This window comes from Varroa jacobsoni, unplaced genomic scaffold (assembly GCF_002532875.2).
Source record: "Varroa jacobsoni isolate VJ856 unplaced genomic scaffold, vjacob_1.0 scaffold_879, whole genome shotgun sequence".
Lineage (NCBI taxonomy): Eukaryota > Metazoa > Arthropoda > Arachnida > Mesostigmata > Varroidae > Varroa > Varroa jacobsoni.
In genome coordinates, this window is record NW_019213781.1 from 270720 (window position 1) to 292803 (window position 22084).

The 22084-nt window shown below is 43.1% G+C and overlaps 1 protein-coding gene across 4 annotated transcripts in view; it reads left to right on the forward strand.

The window, feature by feature from the left end:
* Window positions 1-358: 358 nt before the first annotated feature.
* Window positions 359-22084, forward strand: part of LOC147752930 (uncharacterized) — a 52629-nt gene continuing 30903 nt past the window's right edge. The window contains exons 1-3 of one of the 4 annotated variants that reach the window (XM_086970136.1): window positions 359-786; window positions 2092-2229; window positions 14942-16409. In XM_086970136.1, the coding sequence (XP_086826262.1) occupies window positions 754-786; window positions 2092-2229; window positions 14942-15028 (258 nt within the window). In that variant the 5' untranslated portion in view covers window positions 359-753 and the 3' untranslated portion in view covers window positions 15029-16409. Of the gene's footprint in view, window positions 787-2091; window positions 2230-5462; window positions 12498-14935; window positions 16410-22084 lie in introns of those variants that run through there. The other 3 variants (XM_086970134.1, XM_086970135.1, XM_086970137.1) reach the window with 3 other exon arrangements.

Below are 22084 nucleotides of genomic sequence, written 5' to 3' on the forward strand. Positions count from 1 at the left end.
TTAGGCAAACGAGCGTGCAAACACTCATATGTGTATATATATATACTGTGCGTACCATATGACAGATTCTATATAACATTTGGATCGCGAAGCCTAATTAAGATTGCGCTATACAGTCATACCGAGCAAGTCCGTGGCACAGTAGATGTGATGGTGCGCTAGATTACTATTAGTTGCAACTTTGTCGTCGGTCAACTACTATTATAATTACTGTTATTATAGTATTAGCAAAGAGCACATGGAGATGGAACAATCCTAGCAACTATTACCGCCTCTGCTGGTACAGCGTATAAGGCAAAAAGGACATGACAGCCACGGTGGTGGCAACAATATCGGGCCAGCAGGGTTGTAAAGAAATTAGGCTCGTCGAACGTCGCCTTGACGGGCATTCGTTTATCGCCTGGCGGGCCCTTTGGTTGGAGGTCGTTATTAAATACGGCCAGTTGGCTCTATTCATAACCCGTTTTTCGATGCCACCTAACGCACTTGTTCCCATTAGCACATATGCTACACGCACTTTCCCAAACCTCAGTTCCCGCTGCTAACACTATGGGCTCTGGCGAGCTGGCCATTTGATTCGTATATGGAACTATCTGTTGGACGGTCGGCCGTCTTTGTAGTAAGACAGAGTGTCATAGTCCGTAAAAGCAGTTATCAAAATACGTACGAGAAGGCTGTGCAGGGAAATGCTGCTTGGCAGGCAGATGATCGTCTATCTTCGGTGGCACGTTCATATGACGCCTTCTATATGGAATGGGTACTTCAAAAAAACAAGACGCGAAAAGTGTGAGTGTCTACATCTTTCATTGAAACGATGATGCGAATGGATTTTAGTGCTACAATTATGGATTATCCGTCACACTGTATTGTTGGCCAGCATCAGATATTGTCGGTTCAGTGGGTGCAAAATTGCGAATGATAAGGGGGCGTCCCTAGCCTCTGCATCGAGTTTGCCTCGGGCAATTACTGACGTTTCCCACCAGTTAAACGTTCCCATTCCTAGTTATTCGCAAGTTGTCCGCTTATTTGCTTGATTAAGGTACGGCGTCTGGCCGTTAATGTAGAGCATGCCATCGATTATGCCAATCTCTTGCTACACAAATAAAATATATGTATATATATATATATATATATATAGATGAAATAGCCGTCAGTCGTGGACGAGTACCATTGACGCAGCACGTGTCAATAGCTAATGGAGCGCACAGCTAGAAGCTAAAATGATTCCGAACAGATTTTTCAGCTGACCTAATTTTATACATAATATATACATGTTTAGCAGATTCATTCTTGTGATAACCTCTGCGATAACTTTTAGCAGAGGCTCACATAAGGAAACGTTTATAGGGCTTACTTCAGACTGACCGCCAACAGACACGACACAGTAGCAAGGTATTGGCCTACTAAACTTAAGAACACGCAGAAACCGTATTTCACGCTGGGATCTGGACCGCTGAAGCAATGTTAAGTGGCAGTAGCCGGCGTAAAACTTGTAGCATTCAGCTAGCTGGCCAACGCGGCCCATCGATGGCAACTCATATAGTCCGGCACAAAATATATGAGGATAGTTTGGCAACAAAATTTTCGTAAAGTTTACACTCAGCTGTCTATGTTACTTTTATTGTTTGCCATATATTCGGTATGTGAAAGCTTAGTTTTGTCTTTCAGTTCGAGAAAATTATGTAGCATCTGTTTTTAAACCGTGTAACATCATTTCACCTCAACGTCTAGTGTTTGTTGTTTAAACCTTCTACGTTATGCGTTTTCCAGTTGCTTGCTGCTCGTAAATAGGTATGCAATAATTGTCCTTTTGGTTCCATTCGCAACACATAATCCTTTTGACCTAATCTTTTTGAAAAGGTTAATGTTGTTAGGGGCATGTCAGCAGGATTCGTTAAAAGCTAGGTCTAGTATAGTACGATTTTGCCGTCTGTGCAGATTACTTTAGAAGAGGAATTAATTAACACTAATTTTTGCAATAGGTCTTGACAAAATTATCGGTAAACAATTACCAAGTTGGCCCGATTATGGGCTACAAAAGGGTTTGATAATTGTAGGTGAAATGCGCTATTATTTTGCGATCATTTACAGGAACTTCTGAAGGAAGCCGCTAATGCTCGGAATGTGAAGCAGTTGCGCTACTCCGATGGTAATCGACAGTGTTTTAAGTGTGCATATACTTGCCACACAATCGAACTTCCGGCGCCATTGTTAATAGGAGTCAAATCGGTATGTCAGGCTTATTTCGGCTTTTTTCTCTTTTGCATAAGCCCTATATACTAGTTCCGGACTACCCACGATACTCTATTTCAAGTTGAATTGCTCGGATCTTCAATTCGGTCGCTCTGCTACCTAGCGATCCATCGTTTCCGTCGAACTTAAAGGTTGAAAGCGTACGGGAGGGGAACATGACGACTCTGTGCAGACGAACTACACTGCGGGGGAAGGATAGAAAGAAGCTAAGCACGAGATCATTATATTCCGCTTTCGTATGCTCTCACATACTTTCACAAAGATTAGTGGTACTCACTGCGGACACTGAATCTGCTGAGCTTTACGCACAGCAGTTTGAGCTGTGCATCAGACCGAATAAGCGAGAGTCCTCGAAGCTGGCGATAACGGCGGTGGCAACTGGAGTTCGCTCGTTCCAGGCCGTTGGTGCTACGCACCAGCTCGACTAGGGTGCCGCCCTACGAGGAAAGTATTAACTAATCTGCATTGATAATAATCCGAACCGTTCCCTTTTTCTCCGACTGCGGCGATGGGGAGCGAATGATAATGGGAGGATTGGAGAGGCGTCTACGGGAACAATATTCAGGAATTTAAATGAAGCCTAAGTAGCAAAACGCGAAAAAAAGTAAAGACTCTGAAAAGAGGCCGGCCGCTTGCCGACTATCTTTTCCAGAACTGTCGATCGGTCTTCTTCGCCTAGCATTGTTCCCGATTAGTTCTAAACCCTCTCGAGAACCTGTTCAGCGGCCAACTTCTTTTGAGCGTCCTTTGTTCTTCTCCGTTTTCTGCTACTTAGGCCTTATCCATCCCACAACATACGAGCCACACCTTCAGCACTCCATCTTTGTGAATAGGATTCATAGGAACAATTTCTTTTCATGTCCGGCCGTTGTCTTTCGAAAGCCTACTGCTGGGTGGTACCATACGCTGGGCACGCATTTCCGCCTGTTGCTGAAATTTCTCATCTCACTTACACACACGTGTTGAGAACGTTCGTCGAGCAGATTACCGCGGGATCTACTGCTGCTCGAGTCGACGGATAAGTTGATCATTTTCGTTACTCCGACAAGTTCTCGAAAGGTTTGGAACTAATCAGGAATGATGCTAGACGAAGAAGACCGACTAACAGTCCTGAAACAGAAAGTCGGCAAGCAGCTAGCTTTTCCTCAGTGTCTTTGTTTCTTTTCCGTTTCCTGCTATTAAGGCCTTATCCGTCCAATAACATACCGGCCATATCTTCAGTACTCCGTCGTTGCGCATATATAAGCTTTTGTTGCTGTCGACGCCTCCCTAGAGCCCCTCTGTGCCATGCAGAGTAAGAGACTAGCGCCTTACACCACTAGTAAACTAACATAGGCTGCAACAGAGAAGCCGACCACCAAAACCAACATCGTAGTCGCAACAGCCTGAGTTTTGCGGGGTACGCGGTTCAGAAATGGGCTGCCCCATACGGTGGCCATACACGCTTTGCTTTTATACTACAGACTTTTTCTTCGTCCCTTCTCGAGTCGAAGGGAAAATTTCGACTTCCATTCCCTTTGAAAAAAACGATTGGGCTTCTTATTGAAGACGGAAAGGGAGGGAAAGACTTTTCTGGGTTCCTCCGAATCGTACACCAAGCATGTCGACAAAGAAAGAAAGGACAGCATCGTAGGCACGAAAGACCAGTTATCCAAAACGCGCTCATAGCGTTCTCTGCAGCAGCGTCCTAGAACAGCACTACCGCGTAGAGTGGGAAAGAGAAAATAATGAGGAGAGATAGTAGAAATCCAAATGAGGACACCGTCTGCACTGAACTAACCTGCATTACAGCTGCGCCTTGCAAAACGGCGAAAACCATTTCCATTTGTAGGTCGTGGTGGATCCTGACAAGAAGCTTCGTTACTACACGTTCTAATACATCTTTCTTCAAAAGTTCGTTATCGTTAGCGGCCCAGTCGGCAGATTTCGCAGTCAGTGCCACCCGCGTTTCTGTTTTGTTTGGCTTATGGTGAATATTGCCAATCATTACTGCTGACGAAAGCTATGGCATCCCTTGGAATCTCCAAACGGTGGATTGCCGCTGAGAGATTGCATCGTGATCGAAACCAGTGGGTTTAGTCATGGACTTCTGAGTGAGTCAGACCGGCGGCGAAGGAATTTATTTAGCAATGGCGGTATAAACTAGGGGTAGACAGAGTGATGTAAACCGTTGCGGTAGAAATGACGGGCTCTGTGAGGAATTTAAATCTAGTTGCGCTTTGTGTGGTTCTTTAATAGAAAGCTTGAGAAACCAGGCAAAGGAGAAAATGTTCTTCTTGGCCGAGCGTACTGCACGAACTCAAGTATAAACTTAGACTTGCTTGAAACTGTCCCACACATAAAGAGAAAACAGTTTATATGAGCTAATTCAATAGCTGAATTGTGCAATCCAATACGAATTTTTCTATTGTTGGTTCCATTGTAGGCGTTCTCATAGGCGAACGTGAGAGTTTTTAAGAAATTAATCAAAGCCGTCTCCGAAATGAGACCATCTGTAAAATCAAGTTTATTAGAAGATTTTTTTTAATGAAAATATGAATCGAACTAAGGCTAGACAGATGATATAGCGTGAAGAAGCATCAATAACCAATAGTTATGTAAATAACTTACTGTAGTAATAGCTCGTTCAATCAAGCGTAAATCCTTATAAGGCAAAGGTGCACCAGTGTGGACACTTTGCAAGCACGACAACCTTTCCTATGATACCTTCGTCGTAAAAAAAAACCTAATAAGAGTGATATACAAGTTGCATAAAGTTTTTTAAAATCTTTTTTTTTATTTTTAGCTCAACATCTCGCGCTTTCGCTCAGACATTGCTGTTTTATACGTTTATTTCATATAATAAGTAATCCATTACAGATCCTTTGATGAATTTTCCTAAATCAACTGTTTCCAAAGTCATCTAAAAGATAACTTCGGAAATCGCTGACACCAACACAAAACTTACTCAAGCTAGCAATCCGTCCCAGGTTTCCTTCCATTCACAGCAAATACTGCATGCCAGCGAACTCAAGCGCATACAGTTAGCTCTGACGACTTCACTAAGTTTATTCCGTTGCATCTGACAGTCAGATTATTTCACATCACACGGATCGGGTTTGTTATCCAAAACGAAAGTGATTCCGGAAGCTTATCGAATACAAGTGGACGTTGACCATTGGAAGACGATTACAATAGGATGGTTGTCTGAGTTTGTGGGCCTTTTTCAGATGAGCGTTTGGCAAAACTCACTGCTGTGCATTAGCTGTCCCGCCGCCCGCCGCCCGATTTGGCCTCACTTCACTCGCAAGCTGACCTTCTCTCTTACCGTCAATGAACTTACTTGCTGGCCAGTCGATACCATTAGAGCAATAGGCCAATGTTGTTGGACCTGATCCTTCTGGCTCCGAGCTAATAAATCTCAACATTCCGTCACATGGATGTATATATACTTCCGCTCCAGGCGAAAGACTTGAAGGAGTCTTTGAACAGCCTGCCGGTCTGTTGGTCTGCAGGCTTTTCCTGGGTCAGTTCTTAAGTTCGAATAACGGTGTTACTGAATGCTTCTGCCTCCTTCTCGTTTTAAACTTCTTGCTTCTTTACAGCGATCATGCCTTTCTCATAGCATCCCAAAAGTGATCGACCAAAGAGTACAGTCGTCACCACATCGCCAACCACTATCCTTATTTCCCTGTATTTCTATTGTTCTCTCTGTGTGTACTAACGTTCTTTCAACGTCGTACGCCGTCGTCGTCAGCTCAGTCGACTTGCTTGTCTGTCTGCGTTGGGCGAACCATCTAGCACTATCGAAGTGAAGTCCAAAGTATAACTATCCTTTATTCCGTTCCTCGTACCGTTTTTCCTAGTGAAGTTACCTCGATAGTAACCCCTTCTTGTCCCCTCCGCAGCAGTGAACTAGCGGACAGACGATAGGGTACAAGGGAGATATAAAACGGAATAGCCTCTGTTGTGCCGCCGATCATAGCGCGTAACAGTTTCACTGGCAGCGTATTGGAAGAGATATGGTAGACATCTGGTTGGCCGCTGTTGTAGCATACACACCCCGTCCCATTTCTTCCCGGCACATGCACAAGCCAGAAATACGATAGGGAGCAGCCTGTGAAAAAGGCGAACAGTACACGAATCTTTCGGATACAAAGATAGGGTCGAGACACACCGATTCAGTCAACGGATTTCTGCCGTTCTGGTGGCTCTTTCAAACGTCTCCAAACGAAGGGGTTAGGGACGTATCGCGACCAGATTTGCCGGTGCTCCACGCGTCATCGGTCCAAATAGACACGGAATAGATAGATAGAAAAGGCAATGGCCAGTAATAGAGGACTAACTCTGTTGTGCGTCTTTTGCTACTGCCACGAACAACAGACATGTGCCATCCTATTATCGGATTCCGTTTAAGCAATTTCACGCTAAATACAAATACTTCTCCTGCCCCGTCATCTTTCTGTATTAGTATTCGCTGTTGTCTTTATTTTGCTAGTGTCAGTCTGCCTTGTGCGCTCGTTTCCATCAGAGCTTGGTACTGCTTCGCATCTCTCTCTTCTCCCTCTTTCTCTCTCTCTCTCTCTCTCTCACACTTTCTCAGACGCTTTTTTGGCCTTAGTTGTACTAAGGCACAGAAGACGGAAAAATGTCTAAGCAACCCGTACGTATTAAGCCATTGCCACTTAGTTTATGTGGACGGTGCTGTGGCCGTGGGTCCGAGGCAGCCGCTGAAGGCACAAACAGTTGCGGCGTCCGGGACGACCGTGGTTCCGTTCCCAACTGGCCGTAAAGTTGCAGCTGCGCCGGCCGCAAGAGCAGCAAAAGCGGAACTGAAATTGCCACAGATGGCGGGAGACGGGGTAAGCTAAAACTATGGAAGAGTTGGCTAGTCGACCGAATAAACAAAATCTTGTTATAAAGCGATACAACATAGATAAGAGGGAAGCGGACAAAATCAGGAAGGTAGATAGCTAGTGCACATGAGCGGCCGTTGCACTCTTACGCCAGTGATTAGGCGATCGAGAGCCGCGGGCGCCTGAGCGACGACGCGTTCAGGTTGCCTGATATCGAAGAAGATAAAAAATAACAACACATGATAATAATGCTTTAATAATAGTTATTACATAGAGGCCACATGCAAAGAAAGAAGGATGTATTTCGTGCCTGCTATAACCATAGGATATTTCGAGATGAGTGTTTTGCTTCTTTTTTTTTTGATACGAGGTTGGATAAGACAAGCGGCATACATAAGCGATTCGGCAATAACGCTTTGGTTTTTATTCAACAGTGGAAGTTAAGTGAGGCAACGGTAAGTCCTGTTTGCAATTTTGCGACACATCAACAGACTGTCAAGCTGGTATAATAAAATCTAATAGATCCCCTAAATTATAAACGGCTGAAAACGTGGATACATAATATCGGTTCTAGATATCATATCTGCATTGATTGGTACGACATGTACAAGAGCTGATATAAACGTGAAGCGCCTAGGTAGCAACTAGGATAGCAATATACCCGTGGGCCGGTTGTGAACAGAGTCCGGACGTTAATCGATTGTCGTGTATATATTTGCTGAATATGAGACTGCCCTAATGGATATGTAGCAGCCTTAACATGCAGCTAATGTACCATGGATTTGTTTAGCTTATTCGAACATTCACTACTCCTATGACCAATCGATGCATTCATACTGTAAAACTTACCGTCCACATAATACTGACACAGTTCTAATGTAGCTCGATCTGTTAGAAAGTAAGTATTGAGCCATAAAAGTTAGACAGATAGGTTAGATAAAAGTTAGGCAGATAGACAAGAAGGTGAGGATAAAGAAAAGGCCAAACAGCCATGCATGTTATAGGACACTGTTTTCACATATAAAGTGTGCCTGACATAAAAGTCGCAGAGGCTCCGTATCATGTGCATAACCTCAATGTTTCGGACACGTACATCTTCGAGCATTGTGACGAGATATTTTCGAACTATGCCAGAGCTGATACACCAGGCGTTTGACTTCTTCTCAACTTATCCTGTTGCACAGATGTCGTACAGTTGATCAGACTCCGGTGCTGATCATTTTGCTATTAGGAGAATTCGGAAGTACCAATTTCACAATTTAGCAAACTCGAAAATAACATCTAACGATAAAAGGAAGGTTCAGTTAGCACACTGTTTCTAATATGTTGATTTATCATTATTACTAATTGGTCTTGTTTGTTTTTGAACGTAAAGCCTACAAAATATGATGGAGCACTGAAAGCGCGCAAATTGTTTTTAAACGCTTCTATTAGTTACACAATATTTTTCTCATACACGCCGTGATATATCCGATATACATGCTTTGTAGAGTAGTACCTATACTTCTTATGATGTCTGCTCGCTTCAAACATGCACTTCGGCTCCTTTTGCTTCAAACAGGAACTTGTGTTTCTTTTTCTTCCAGCCTATTTCATTTAAGGCCGTTCTCCCCTCTAACCACCTGAATTTCAGAGGTCGTAAATTGCTTTCGATGTAGTATGATCTTGTATATTCAGAATTAGCTACTGTATATCGGACGTGCTAGAAAAGGGTTTTGCCGTGAATCGACAGTGCTGTAGCTGTCGAGTCTATAGTAGTACTACTGATTAAATTACATACTTCGAATTCTACGTCCGGCATCGGCATGAAACATCACCTCATTGTTCAATGACAACATCGGCAAAGTCCATCACTACCGACTTCGTACACCAGCTACTGCCGGAAGCAAGAAAATCCCTTAGGATGAAGAGATTCCAACTATCGGCCAGGTTTCGAGACCACAGCGGTATTCATATCACATTGTTACTGTCCTTGCCCCTACCATTAGAGTTGACTAGACACTGTTAACATCCATACATAGTATACGTTTCTGGTCTCCGCAGCCTGTCTGCTAGCCTTCACTAGTGCCGCAACGAACTGCAGCCAGGATAGACAACCAGAAGTACATATATGTCTAGAAGTACATTCTGTCTCGCACCTGCTAGATATTCAACTTACGTCACCAAACATGTACCAGTCGGACGACTCAATTACCTCGGACTCATTGACAACCACACGTGGTCTCTTTGCTTAAGCTGATCTGTTTACTCATCGGTCTTCTACGATTAGCCGATAAACAGAATCTATGTACATTATAAACTTACAAAAGGAAAGATACGATCGTTTCTTAATCTGCGGCTTGTCTTCTCTAAGCAACCATTCGAGTGATGACAACTCGCTAATTTGATTCTATATGGGCTATAACAGTACATGTTTAAAACAGATAAAGGAGACCAATATTCTTCACGACGCAAAAATCCTCAAAGTGACATGTTCAAATATACTACTGTTGCAATTTTCTTACTTTTCCATTGCCATTTTGTCTGTTGTTGTTGTTTTCTCAATGTACAGCCCCGCCAGCTACTTCTGGTGCTTTTTGATGTCTGTGTTGCTATTGTTACAAATATGTTTTTAACGCGACCTCTACATGTCTGCCAAATTCGAACACACTCACCAATATCGAATAGAATGAGAAGAATGAACAACTTATGACCCATCGTCGGTCATATGGTTAACAGATTCTGATAGATATCGGCCTTTTAGGTTCGTGGGGCAGTTTTCGTGCGATAGACCGCTTTCATCGTTTTTGGACACAACAAATAACGCTTGTGTTTTTTTTTTGCTTGTTTGTATAGTACTTGCACTCTGCGTTTCACGTACGTTCGAAACTCCTTCGAGTTCTTACAGGTTAGATACGAATGTTCGCTCTCTACAGGAGCCGGAAGCCTGCCAGCAATCTTTCAGAACAATGCTAATAAACAATATCCCTGTAGACGAGCATATGGAGAGCATAGTGTGACACGTTTACCGCACGAGTATAACGAGCATGTCTTCTGTCAAACGTATCCAATAGAAAATTAGGCAGCCGCTAGTTTACACCAAGTTGCACTGGACACAGATGGGTACAACAAAGCTCAACTAATAATGACGATATCGTGACTGTCAATGAGCTGGCGCCCTTTGTTAATTCATGCATCGTTGAAGTAGGAGCACTAACGTATGCGAGTTGACATTATTAACTATATTGATATTTCATTTAGTCGTATAAACGAAACGTCGTATTATTTCCATTAAATTTGTTCATTATATATTGAATGCGTAACAGCACAATGAATCACATGGCTCACACAGAGTAACCGCGCGTATCCGTACGAGGGCGCTTGCGCCCCTATTTCTTTCACGTGATGACTCACTGATGAGAGGATCTCAGAAGCATTAGTATGTGTCTAACATGAGTCCCAATTCACCTTTATTTGCGATTATTCCATGTTAATTACCGACCTACGTAGTGAACTTTCCAACAGTCCCCATATACAACTCCATTGACGACGATAACGAAGACAGCAGGTTCGCTTAAATCGTGAACTCTACCGAGCAACAATATACCATGTCTCTAAATCTTTGTTTAGTTAGTCAGAAGTAGTGCACGCTGTAGCGCTTGCCATGCGATGATTCTCACCGTAATCCCTCACCACACGAAGCGTTCAAGCCGAAGAATTGGTAAGGACTGACGAGTGTTTCTCAACGAATGGTGGAAAGGGCAGGAGGTCGTGGAGGCGCTGCTTTCGCAGCGCAGGGAAAGAGACGACAGGCCTCGTCTCTTTCTAGAGGATTGAGGAACTCAGTTTTCCACCGAGCATGTTCAAGAACAAAAAACAAGGACATATGAATGCTCTGCTGCTGTCCGCTTTGTATTAGCACCAGGTGCTAAATAGAGGTTACTTATTAAGTGATGGTAGTCGTAGTATTTGCGTTGTCATGACAGAAATGCCATTAAGCTATCAGTTTATGGAATGGGTGTCAGTGACGGAAACGACAATATGTCCTTTTTGCTGAATGTTAAAGCACAAAAATATTGTAATCAAGTATACGTCAAAAAAAGGTAATTTAACTTTGTCAAAAGTAAAAAAGAAAGAGCTTCAAATGTTTGCGTTCTGAGTAGACAGGCCAAGTCACCGTTTTTAATCTGCACGATATCACATACACCGCACGTAGTAGTTACACGGTGAGCTACGCACACCATAATATCCCAAATCTTCGGCTTGTGAGCCTCATTTCGAGTTCCGTTACCATAAATTTAGTCGAGTTAAGCTTCACTGTTAGTTTCTCTAAATTATTCATGATCATTTGTACAGCAGCTGTAAATATTAACCATGCGTTACAGTTCAGCACGAGTTCTAAGGTTACCACCTTAGGATAGGAGCAACTTCAAAGGTTGGCGCAGCCACCTATATTATGGTAATTTTTGCTACCGCAGTCTTACCGATCGCTTCCGCCCGTCCTTGTAGAGACATGAAAAGATGGTGCGAGGGTCAAATGCATAAAATACAGCGGTTGCAGTAAAAGCTTAACGAGAGCGAATTGTCTGAGTTGGGGGCCAAAGAGGCTGTTTAGGTACCTCAAGGCATTGGGAGTAGGCATTTTTAAAAATTTCTCCAAAAGCTCACCAAGTTTCTTTGGGTGAAGAGAGGTGGCGTTGCGCCACGCTCTCGCTTGTAAGTACGCAGCGCTGCCTATAGTGTTTGCAACTGCGGTGTTCCTGGAATTGTACCGATAATCGAAGATAAATTTATTGAAGTTTGTTTTTTGCTCGCATTAGCAATATTCTCCAAGGTACCCTCGAGACTCGAAACAAAAAAATACCAAGAAAGGGCGTCAACGCAAATAACAGCTAATATGCGCAACCGATATCAAATGTAAGCTTCGCATTTTTCGTATATACATAGCGCTTGAATAGCAAAAATCTGCAACGAGAGGTGCATGACAAGATTTAAAAAAACGCAAAAGGCGTTTCCACTGCAAAACAGATTGCACGCTGCTTAACTCGTATGGCCACTTGCCGCATCTAACTTGATAATTCAGAGATGTATTATGAACATAAACGTACATATATATCTGCTATCATGGAAAGAGTGTCTGTATATAATTTCTGCACATCGTTCAACATACTTCGGGTACGTAAGTTGTACTTACTATAGATTAAATGTTATAAAACTGCGTCTAGTACAGGACTGTATCGCGCAACCGCAGGCTTCACGATGATGTACGTTCCCATTACGAAGAATGCTACATGCCATAACAATATTCATATATAGACACCAAAATCACGTACTCAAACAAATCACCGTGCGGTCTGACCACGTGTACACACGACGTAACGTCACACAATTAAGTGGCGCATTCAATAAAGACGGGTCGGTATTCATAGAGCTCTTTCCTATACTGTGTGCTATAGGCTTGCTTTGTCCTGATAGGCGAAGAGGATACCAGTATGCTTTCTTTTTCTGTGTCAACTGAATAACCATTTTATCACTTTTCCCGTAAGAGATATTGGACCAGGAGTAGGAAACACAGCCGTATTGGTCTTAGAATCAATGCCTGGCAATGCATCGATATTTCAAGTTACACGTTTGTTATCACTAAAAGAACGCCAGCGATTAAAAGAGAGTCAGAGATGATTATATATGTTCTTGTTCCGAGTTGGGTCACAATGTACCGTTTAAGGGCTGCTACAACCCCGGCTTGGTGAAGTACACTCGTTTCCCTATGAAATTGCCTAAACACAATGTTATCACGTATGACTATTGCTTATTGGCTACGTTTATTCAATAACATGCTTTCCAATGCACTAAGATGCTGGTACGAATTATACGCGGTAAAACTCTAAATCTACCACTGTTTGTTACTATCACTTTACTATGTGCGTCCAATACCGATTGCAATGACTGGAGTAAGATTTGAGAAGATCAGCTCGCCGTGCTGGTCTCCCTTTGCAAAGGCTGACAACTCTCAACGCTCATACTTGCACGATGCGTAATAATGTCCATGACATATTAGGTATCAATATTGGACATATCCCTAACAGTATGCTTAATCAAAGAAAAGCGCTAAGCTAAATTTGAAGATCCAATACTCTGAAAAACTAACGAAATCGGATCTCAGACCTTACAGTTGGAAATACGGGATTCTACCCACGCCGTCTCTTAAACTATTATATAAACCCGAAAAACCCAGCAGTTTACTAGGTTGTTCATATTGGATTAGCACGAACAATAGATTGTGATTAATCATAATGGCTTTTGCATCAAAGCCCATGTAGGATCGAAGCTAACTAGTTCAGTCTCTGTTACCGTTCCGGAAACGTATTACTTCCAGGACCATTTCAAATACTGCCACAGCTGTCTTGGAATCGGGACAAATCCTGCCAACGATGGATTCTTAAGTTGACTCGGATAATACTTTTCTAGCGGGCAGAAATGTTATGCTAGTGCATATCATTTATGAAACTAGATCTTTATTGCGTTACTTCTAAAAATATATTTTCTGCTGCATGGAATATATGAAACGGAAAAGCCACTTTCTCAGAATTCTCATGGATTCTCAATCTTGTCTGAGATGTTTACTACTCCCTATACAGCGCGATCCTGTAGTGCCTTCGAGTGCCGTCATCCCAGCTGCCTTTCCCTATACGGGTTAAGCGAGTGTAGCTGGCGTCGCGGCGTTGACATAAAGTGACGATCAGTCATTTAATAAGCGCGTCCGACTGTCGACTTCACTAGACATCGCCAAATGAGGCACTTCGGTGTAACATTTTTTGGGTGAACATACAAAAGCTGGCTTGATGCCTGTTGCGCTTTCCGTTGGCCTACCATAGATGTCTAAGTGGCGTTAAGTGATTCAGACATATCTCGTTTATTGCCTATTCTAAAGTTCAGAGCAAACGTTATATAGATATTTTGTAATGTCTTTTGTCCCATTAATACATCTTCGTGAATTGATTTTTAAAAAATGCACAAATATGTCTCAAAAATGTTTCCGACATATAGGCTGTCGGATAGCCAACATGGCGTTTTCTAGGTACGCATATATAGAATTGGGTCACTTTACAAATGATTTCAACTAGAGCAATGCTTCTGCATGTTCTTGCGGTACACCGCTATATTTTGCGATATCCGAACAGCCTAAATGAGAGTTGTTCCTTGATTTTTTGAACAATACATGAAACCAAAAAATGGCTAAAGCAAAGTGCGTTTTAGAAGAACGCGTTCATTGGGCATTTCGATTTTTACAATACACTTTTGATATCAGTCATGATTACATGTCACGTATTACACATTGACCGCCTCGGCAATGCAAGCCATCAATGGTGCCATAAACCGGTTAACTAACCAGATCGATGTACCGGGTTGTGAGACAGTAGATATTACCTGCCTAGAAATTAAGTGCGCACCATTAGTATTACAGTATCCAAACTCTTCGAACCCTAACGAGTGATTTATCTATGTACGGTCAGGTTTGTATCACAAACAAGATCAACAAAAACCTATCACCTAAAAAACACTCTTAAAAAGCTTGGCCGCTGTGGGCTAAGCTACCATTAAATTATATCAAAGTCAAAAGCCAGTCGCATCTAGTTCGGTATCAGCATGACTATAAGACGGCTTTTTGTTCCCTAAAGTGCGTCGATTAAATTAGTGTAAAATAGGTATTATTCTACAAGCAGATAATTACATTAAAATTAAAAATGTCTTTAGTTTCATGGATGCTTCATGTATTACTTCATTTGAGCCAATCTTTTAATACTCCGGTACACTTTTGAAACTGCGTTTTGAAAAGAATTAACATGCGCAACCTTGACTTCTTGAAGTTGCAGGCGACCAAGTTACCGCTGCGTTTGATGGAATCTATGGACATAAAAGTTGGCTTAGAAATGATCCTAGATCAATATAGGTGCGCGTGAATCATCAATACAATGTGCTGTTCTTTACTTCGTTTACACCTAAAATAATAACATTACTTACCCTTTCCCAATTCCTCATGGTGTCGCCCGGGTTTGCTATGTTCGCATCCGTTCTTTGACGGCAGTGTTGGCTAGCGGTGAACGTGGCAGAAGTGGTGGGATGATAAATTATCTACGACAACAACAACGATATCGCTGCAATGTGAGCAGCAGCCATAGCGATAGCAGCGGAGGTGGCGGCGCCGTCGTGATGTCGTCGGGGCGCTTCAAGTTGCTCGCTTACCCCTCGGCAAGCCCAAACACCCACCCCGTAGCTCCGTGAACCGCCGCGTTTCAATGTTGGCACTTCCAATATAATTAAATTGGAGGAGCAGCGCCCTGCTGGATCGTCATTACTGCTCTAAATTTTATGGGCCGTAATAATCAAAGACTGGGAAGACAATAACAACAACAATAGCGACAGTAAGGCTCTCGTCCCCAACACTGGAATAGGACTTACTGCTCGCCACGGATACTGAAGGTTGGATAGGGCCCACGATAGAAGTCGCAGCAGGGCAACGCTCGTTTACGGAATGCTTTCCGGCGAAAATCACCAAGACGGCCGCGGTCCCACACGCGGTGTCCTCCTTCATATAACTAGTACATAAAGGGAACAAGCCTTCAGTATACGCAGCCGTGTTATAGAAAACTTCAAAGCTTTCCGCGTTCCTTTAAAGCTCTTCGTCTCGTAAAAATGTCCGTAGCACTACTGCGGGCAGTCTTTACGCCTTCTGTGCCGCCTCGCTCTCGCCGTTTGGTTCTTGCTTGGACGAAAAGCAAAAAAAGGGAAAAGCACAGTGACGCCTCTGTGTTTTGGGTTCTGGCACCGCATTCCAACTCGAACGTACTCACACTGTGCGGTATATATTTATATATGGTTATATTTCGCTATAGGCGCTTTTCTTTAGCTGCTTCTCACGTTATCACTATATGTTCCTTTATTCCCTGTACATCTTGAATCTTTTCCCCATGACGTTGCATTGTCACACTGATGTTCATATCAGTCACGGCACCGGGATTCGGACAGTGGGTGCACAAGGATGAACAGTATGAGCGGCGCGTCACGCTGTTCGCAGCTCATTTGCGCGCTGATCCAAGAGCTAATAACATAGAAAAAAGACAAAGGTGGCTATAGAGAAATATGCTCGCAAGAAGCATTGTCGAGAAAGACTATTTAACGTGACACCATAGCAACCGTTTACCGTATTGATTATGTCTAAGGCAAAACACCTAAGGCTGCCTAGAAAAACTTCAATACTAAGATTTAGACAGATACGAAAGTAGATTTTAAGCCGAACATAACGAATAATATTTTGAGCACAGTTGTGACTACTTGATAAAAGTTTTATTCTTCATATTAGTAAACTTATCTGAATTGGTGTCTGATCGTGCGAAATGTAGGTATCCTCATATGTGATTCAAATCACTAGATCTTATTTATTCGGTATTTTGGGTCGTGAAACTTTCATCACAATTTAAGAAAAGGGGATCTCATAATAAACAGTAGGGGATACTTTCTAAAACGAGGCGTGACTTCTAGGTCTGACTATTTTTTTTTACTACATTTCCTCTTCGTTTTGTTAAAGCATCTCTAATTCGTTAATTTGCCAATGGTCAGGTGACACATAGCGTTGACAAGCTTCCTATTTGCTCTACGCGACTACTATGATTCTTTTATCCAGGTCACAAGGATATAATCTTACATTAGGCTTCGAAGGTAAGAATACGTTAAGCCGTAAGAACTGTTTCTCGACATATGCCTTAATTAACATTTTTTAAGGTGTCATAAGGCCGCGGAGGTAATCTAGAACATTTGTGCCACCTGCAGTGAGGACTCTACAGATAAAAAAAAAAAAACGTAGGTTTATCTAACAATTATCCTGCTTCAGAAGCGGTCGAAAGATACTCTTAACGGAATAGGATGATCTAGTAGAGTGCTTTTTTCAAAGTGAAGAGACTATTTTCGAACTTAGCAAAGTACTTTTGGGTACCAGTTATGGAGTCCCTGTCGTAGTATCAGCGAATGTGAATTGCAAAAGGAAAGCTGTTGAAAAATTATTGTTTGTACACCAATCTATTATATACGTAGAAGCACACATCTATATAGATGTATATATCATCTGTTAACTCTATTTTGGAGTGAGACGGACCTACAGACACATGGCGTAAGAAAGAGCTCCATGAAGGAGTAGTCTCCAATAGGTCACACTGTACAACATGACGACGTCACTCACGTAAGCACAGCCACACCAAACCGTGAGGTTTGAAAACACGCGGGCTGCAACCAAACTTCCAAGCACGTTTTCCCCGAATATCCTGAGATGCGTTTCTTCTGTGACGATGTCAACCTTTCGATAGTTACAGCAACTCCACAAAAAGATATAGCTAATGCTAGTCCATGCATGCTCCGCCTAGCAAAGCGAAAGCAACGGACCAGACTATGCCCCGCCTGACCTACTTGCCGTAGCTTTCACGAAGTGTTGCCGGCATCGTGGCCAAGATGGCTATCGTACAAGTTTTGAAGAGTGTGCATTGAATATGGAAGATCTTCCCACTCTTATGCGTGATGTTGGGATAGAAGTAAAGAAGCAGCAACCGGAGCGTGCTCAGTAGCTGATCTTGCTAAGTAGAATTTACCAGTGAAAACTGGCGGTAATTTTTTGTCGCCTTCCGCTTCTACCTGAGGTAAAAGCGCTGAGCCAGGAAAGGGAAGCTGTACGTGAATATCATTATTTTTTCCCACGAGCTAGAACAGGATTAAGGTCTGCCCGAGACGAAACCTGTTCACCGACTTCGTTTCGGGCATCCTGAGTGTGGACCGCAAAACGAACCCAGCACAAAGGGAAATTATAGAGGGCATGGTTGTCGTCGTCGTAATGCTCCATTAAAATCGCCAAAAAACAACTGCTCCATATGGACTTGAACGAAATTGCCAGGTCCCCATAAGTGCAAATGGGTATCTGTATGTAATATGATATATCGCAGGTAAACTTTTGAAGCATTCGTTAGAACCCGGGCCTTCATCTACTATATGCATGACCCTTACGAGCTGCTTCCACTTCCAAGTAAGCATATATAATACATTGTGCTTAAAACAGCGTGAACACTTCATAGCAGTAGAACTTTGCTAAGCTGCAGGCAAATGTGAACATAGGTCAATCTACGAAGCGGGAGCTGGCGAAAAAGGAAGAACCGCCACCTACTGCAAATGAGAAAAAGAAAAAGATACGCGGGTAGAGGGTGGGGGCAGCAAGAGAAACGAATGGGATAAAGCGAGTTTTTCCGTATGAACAAGTTTTTACGAACGTGCTTCGGTAATAGTCGGAAGGACTTTCATTTCTCACTGCTCACCAAGTTGCTGCTACATTGAAGATAGCAAAGAACGGAAAGAAGTGCGAAAGACGGGGTTGGGGTAAAGGAGTCGGAGGCGAATATGAATAGAGAAGAAGCTAAGGGCTCAACTGGCTTTAACTTGCTGCAGCTCAAGTCGAATATGTTGGAGCGTCAATTGAGGTTAAGTGAATTTGGGGGGTCTTGAAGCGAACGAAGTGACAGGAGCTGCAAGTCCCACGAACTTCAGATTTCCGAGCAGGAGACAGGGCAGGACCTCCAGTTCACTGTAGGTAACGCGTAGTAACGGGAGTGAACAAATAACCTCTGCGGGAAATGTGAGTTTTGCTTTATACTCAGGACAGACGTAGAGAAGTCTCAGTTCGTGTTGGGGATAGTGCAGAAGGGGAGGAGAAAAACGGGCTAGACAGCGAAGGACCCAAAGAGTAGGTAGCACGGCTAACGAACTATTAAGGAATGCCAACCCAATTTCGTAAATTCCGTTCAGACTACTTCGGTTACGCGCTGGCAGACTACTTGCAAGTGCTTCCAGTACATTTATAACAGCGTTTCAAAGCTCGTCCGCATATTTCTTTGGACGACGACATAGGTATAGCTTTAATTATCAAGGACCCTGGGTGCCAGATCCGGAGGAACGGCTAAAACAGTAGATGGCTAAATGGGCTTCGCTACAACTAAAGACAGCAGCAGACGGAGCAGGAGGCGTTCACTGATGCACTTGTTCACAGGCCTCAATCCTTTCCCTCAGCTTATTTTTTGGTCCACCTCTGTTCCGGCTTTCGGAAAGACGCTACGAGCCATCGCAACGGGGCTATGACTTCATATAAAAACACAAAACGATGTGTTCGAGCATTACAGAAGAGCTAGGCACGAGTCAAGGCATCTTTATTTCTCGAGGATTGCCATATGGTAGGTGTCGCGGTTATTCGAAATGTGCGGACAGCAACTATAGTGCTACCCGCGGCGCGCGACCTACCTGCCACCTACCTTTAACGTGACCGCTCTGCAAGCTATAACACTTCGTGCCTTACACCCCCTACTATTCGTTCTGCCACTATGCGTACTCGACGGCGCCGACGAGGATACAGGTGAAACTGAGGACCGTCGTGCGATGCATTTTTATGAAGTCAAGATAGCAGCGGAAGAAGCAGCACCAGCAGTTGTTCGTCCTACCCAACCCCTGCAGCTCACCCTAAGCGCCCACTTCTTTCCACAAGGGCCAGAATAGTGTGCTTTTAATGCGTTCCTCTACGTCGAGAAGAACTATCTCTCTTTTTCTCTTTTATTCTTTAACTCATATATAAGTTCACTCTTCCCGTGAGCTTTTTTCCACGATTTTTCAATTTCCGATTCACTCAAGCTTGGTCAAAGCTGCGAGCTATCCAGAGCAGAACGAAGCTAGGAGTATGAAACAAGCACGCGTTGTCCATTTACTTGCGACGCAGGCATTCAAGGAAGACTATTGCGTTATGCTTTGGATAGACGCATATCTGCGCATATATTGTTGCTACTTAGATGCGAAACCGGATGCGTCTTGTATCAGATGTATAGCGTGCATACTATAACACATGTGTCGAAGAGAAACCGATGTTGTGCCGTGGGCATTCATAACATTCATTTTTCTTGTCGATTCGACGTTTGCATGGGAATTTTTTAGAGTTTTATGACACAACACCCCGTTCTTAAGACCTATGGAGGTCTACTATCGACCATTGCAATGGCTCCGCTTGCCCTAAAGCGTAAATGAATACGCTTGGGTCACACTATTGTAATGACAATAATCGTATGATATACTATATATATAATAATAGGCAGTTAGACTGCGAGTGACAGGCAGGCTCAGCGTTCCGTTTTACCTGGCTGACAGCAAGATGTGTATATTCCAACGTTTTATTAACGATTTCAAACAATTTACCGTTGTATACTAAAAAGGTTGTGGCACTATTAGTCAACAGTGGCTATTGATAACACCTCGGGATAGTATATTGACAATGTCTAACACTTACCTGATGCTGGTTTGCATTCTGACTTTGTGTAACGGTATCGTTCGGCCACGAGATCTTCCGCCATTCCGACCTGCTACGCAGTTCACGTCCGGTCGTGTTCTGTCTAGCCGTATATTATTCTTGGTGGCAAACCGCGCTCGAGTATATTGTAATGTTATTTAGTACCTAACACCGATGATTCATGTAAGAGCATCGATCGGTGTTGCTCAGAGAACTCGGTCAATTGCTTTGTATGAGATTTTTCCCTTTTCTGTTTTCAGACGCACGATCATTATCTACTAGGCAAAGACTATCGAATTTATTTTCGACGATTTTCTTAGGCTTTATGAGCAGAGATTCGCCGATAATTGAATAATGACTACTCCTGCATCTGAGACTGGTGATGCCGCAAGCTGATGGTTCCCAAACATAGTCAGGGGGGGGGGGGGGGTGGAAACAGCACCCAAACGTACACGTTTATAATTGTTAAAATATTCCGAAAATCGTGGTGTCCTTATGGATTTATGAGCAACGCTAAGTAAAACAACGCTTCAGCTACCACAACGCAAAATACCAAAGTAACTGTGTACATTTTGTAAAATATAATGTTTATAGCAAGTCACTGAGCATTTTGATTGGATAGACAATCGTCTGTCGTTTTTTCCTCTAATAAAGACAAACATATGCATGGCGGGACACAAAAATAACAACGTTACGTTTGCTGAGTCACAGTATCGAGCACAATCAGCGCTATCATCGTAGCTTTCTCGCAGTGACAGCGTGAAACTCATGGCGCGGCCACGTATGTTTGGCTAATAGTAGTACGTCTGCTGTGGTAAGACAAATAAACTGGGCGAGCTTAGTGCGCCCTAGTTCGGATTTGCTAGAGCAATGAAAGCTTACTATCATTATCCAGATATCCCCCGGCGTCGATCCTTACAAGGTAGTGAAATAACTTTGCCGCTGAAGCGGAACTTAGATTCCATAACCATACGAGCCATAAAAGACTCGAGTCGGCCTGAGTTCCTCTCGTTATATACCACAAAACGAAGAACCATTTGGTGAATGGTAAAGACTAGCTTTAATATGTATCCGCCTCTGTGTAGAAGCAATACTGAGAAATGTCATTGCAATAATATGTGTTGTTCATTACCTTGTTTGAAAGCCGTGTGCCCTACTTTCAGGTGTGGCCGCAAACGCATTCCACGATAAAAGCGCTGCCCGCGAAAACCTGATATCAGCGAGCCGGTACACCTAATTGAATATGAAGTCCTGATTTTCGACAACGCACACACATGCACATACATAATCAGGCTGCCAACAGGTAGCGCAAGAAAGTCCATACACATACATAACCTAGGCTGGGCGAAGGAGCACTTTGTCGCTCGCAGTGGCCTTATATTACCTAGTTGAACGGTAAGCGGCCAACAAAATGTCCTCATAGAGTAACCATATCTCTTACTCATCGACTTTATGGTAAATGGGGTATGGCTGGTTTATTGGAGACCGTAACTTTGCCAGGTGAATACGTAATATCCGATACATAGGCAGATATGGTGAAAATAGAATGATTCGTTGTCTTATTGAGGCAACGACGAAATCGGGCGGGCAAACAAAAAGGGACTTTATGACTAATCTAACAGATGAACTTTTCAAGTAAAGTTCTCTTACTAAGGACATG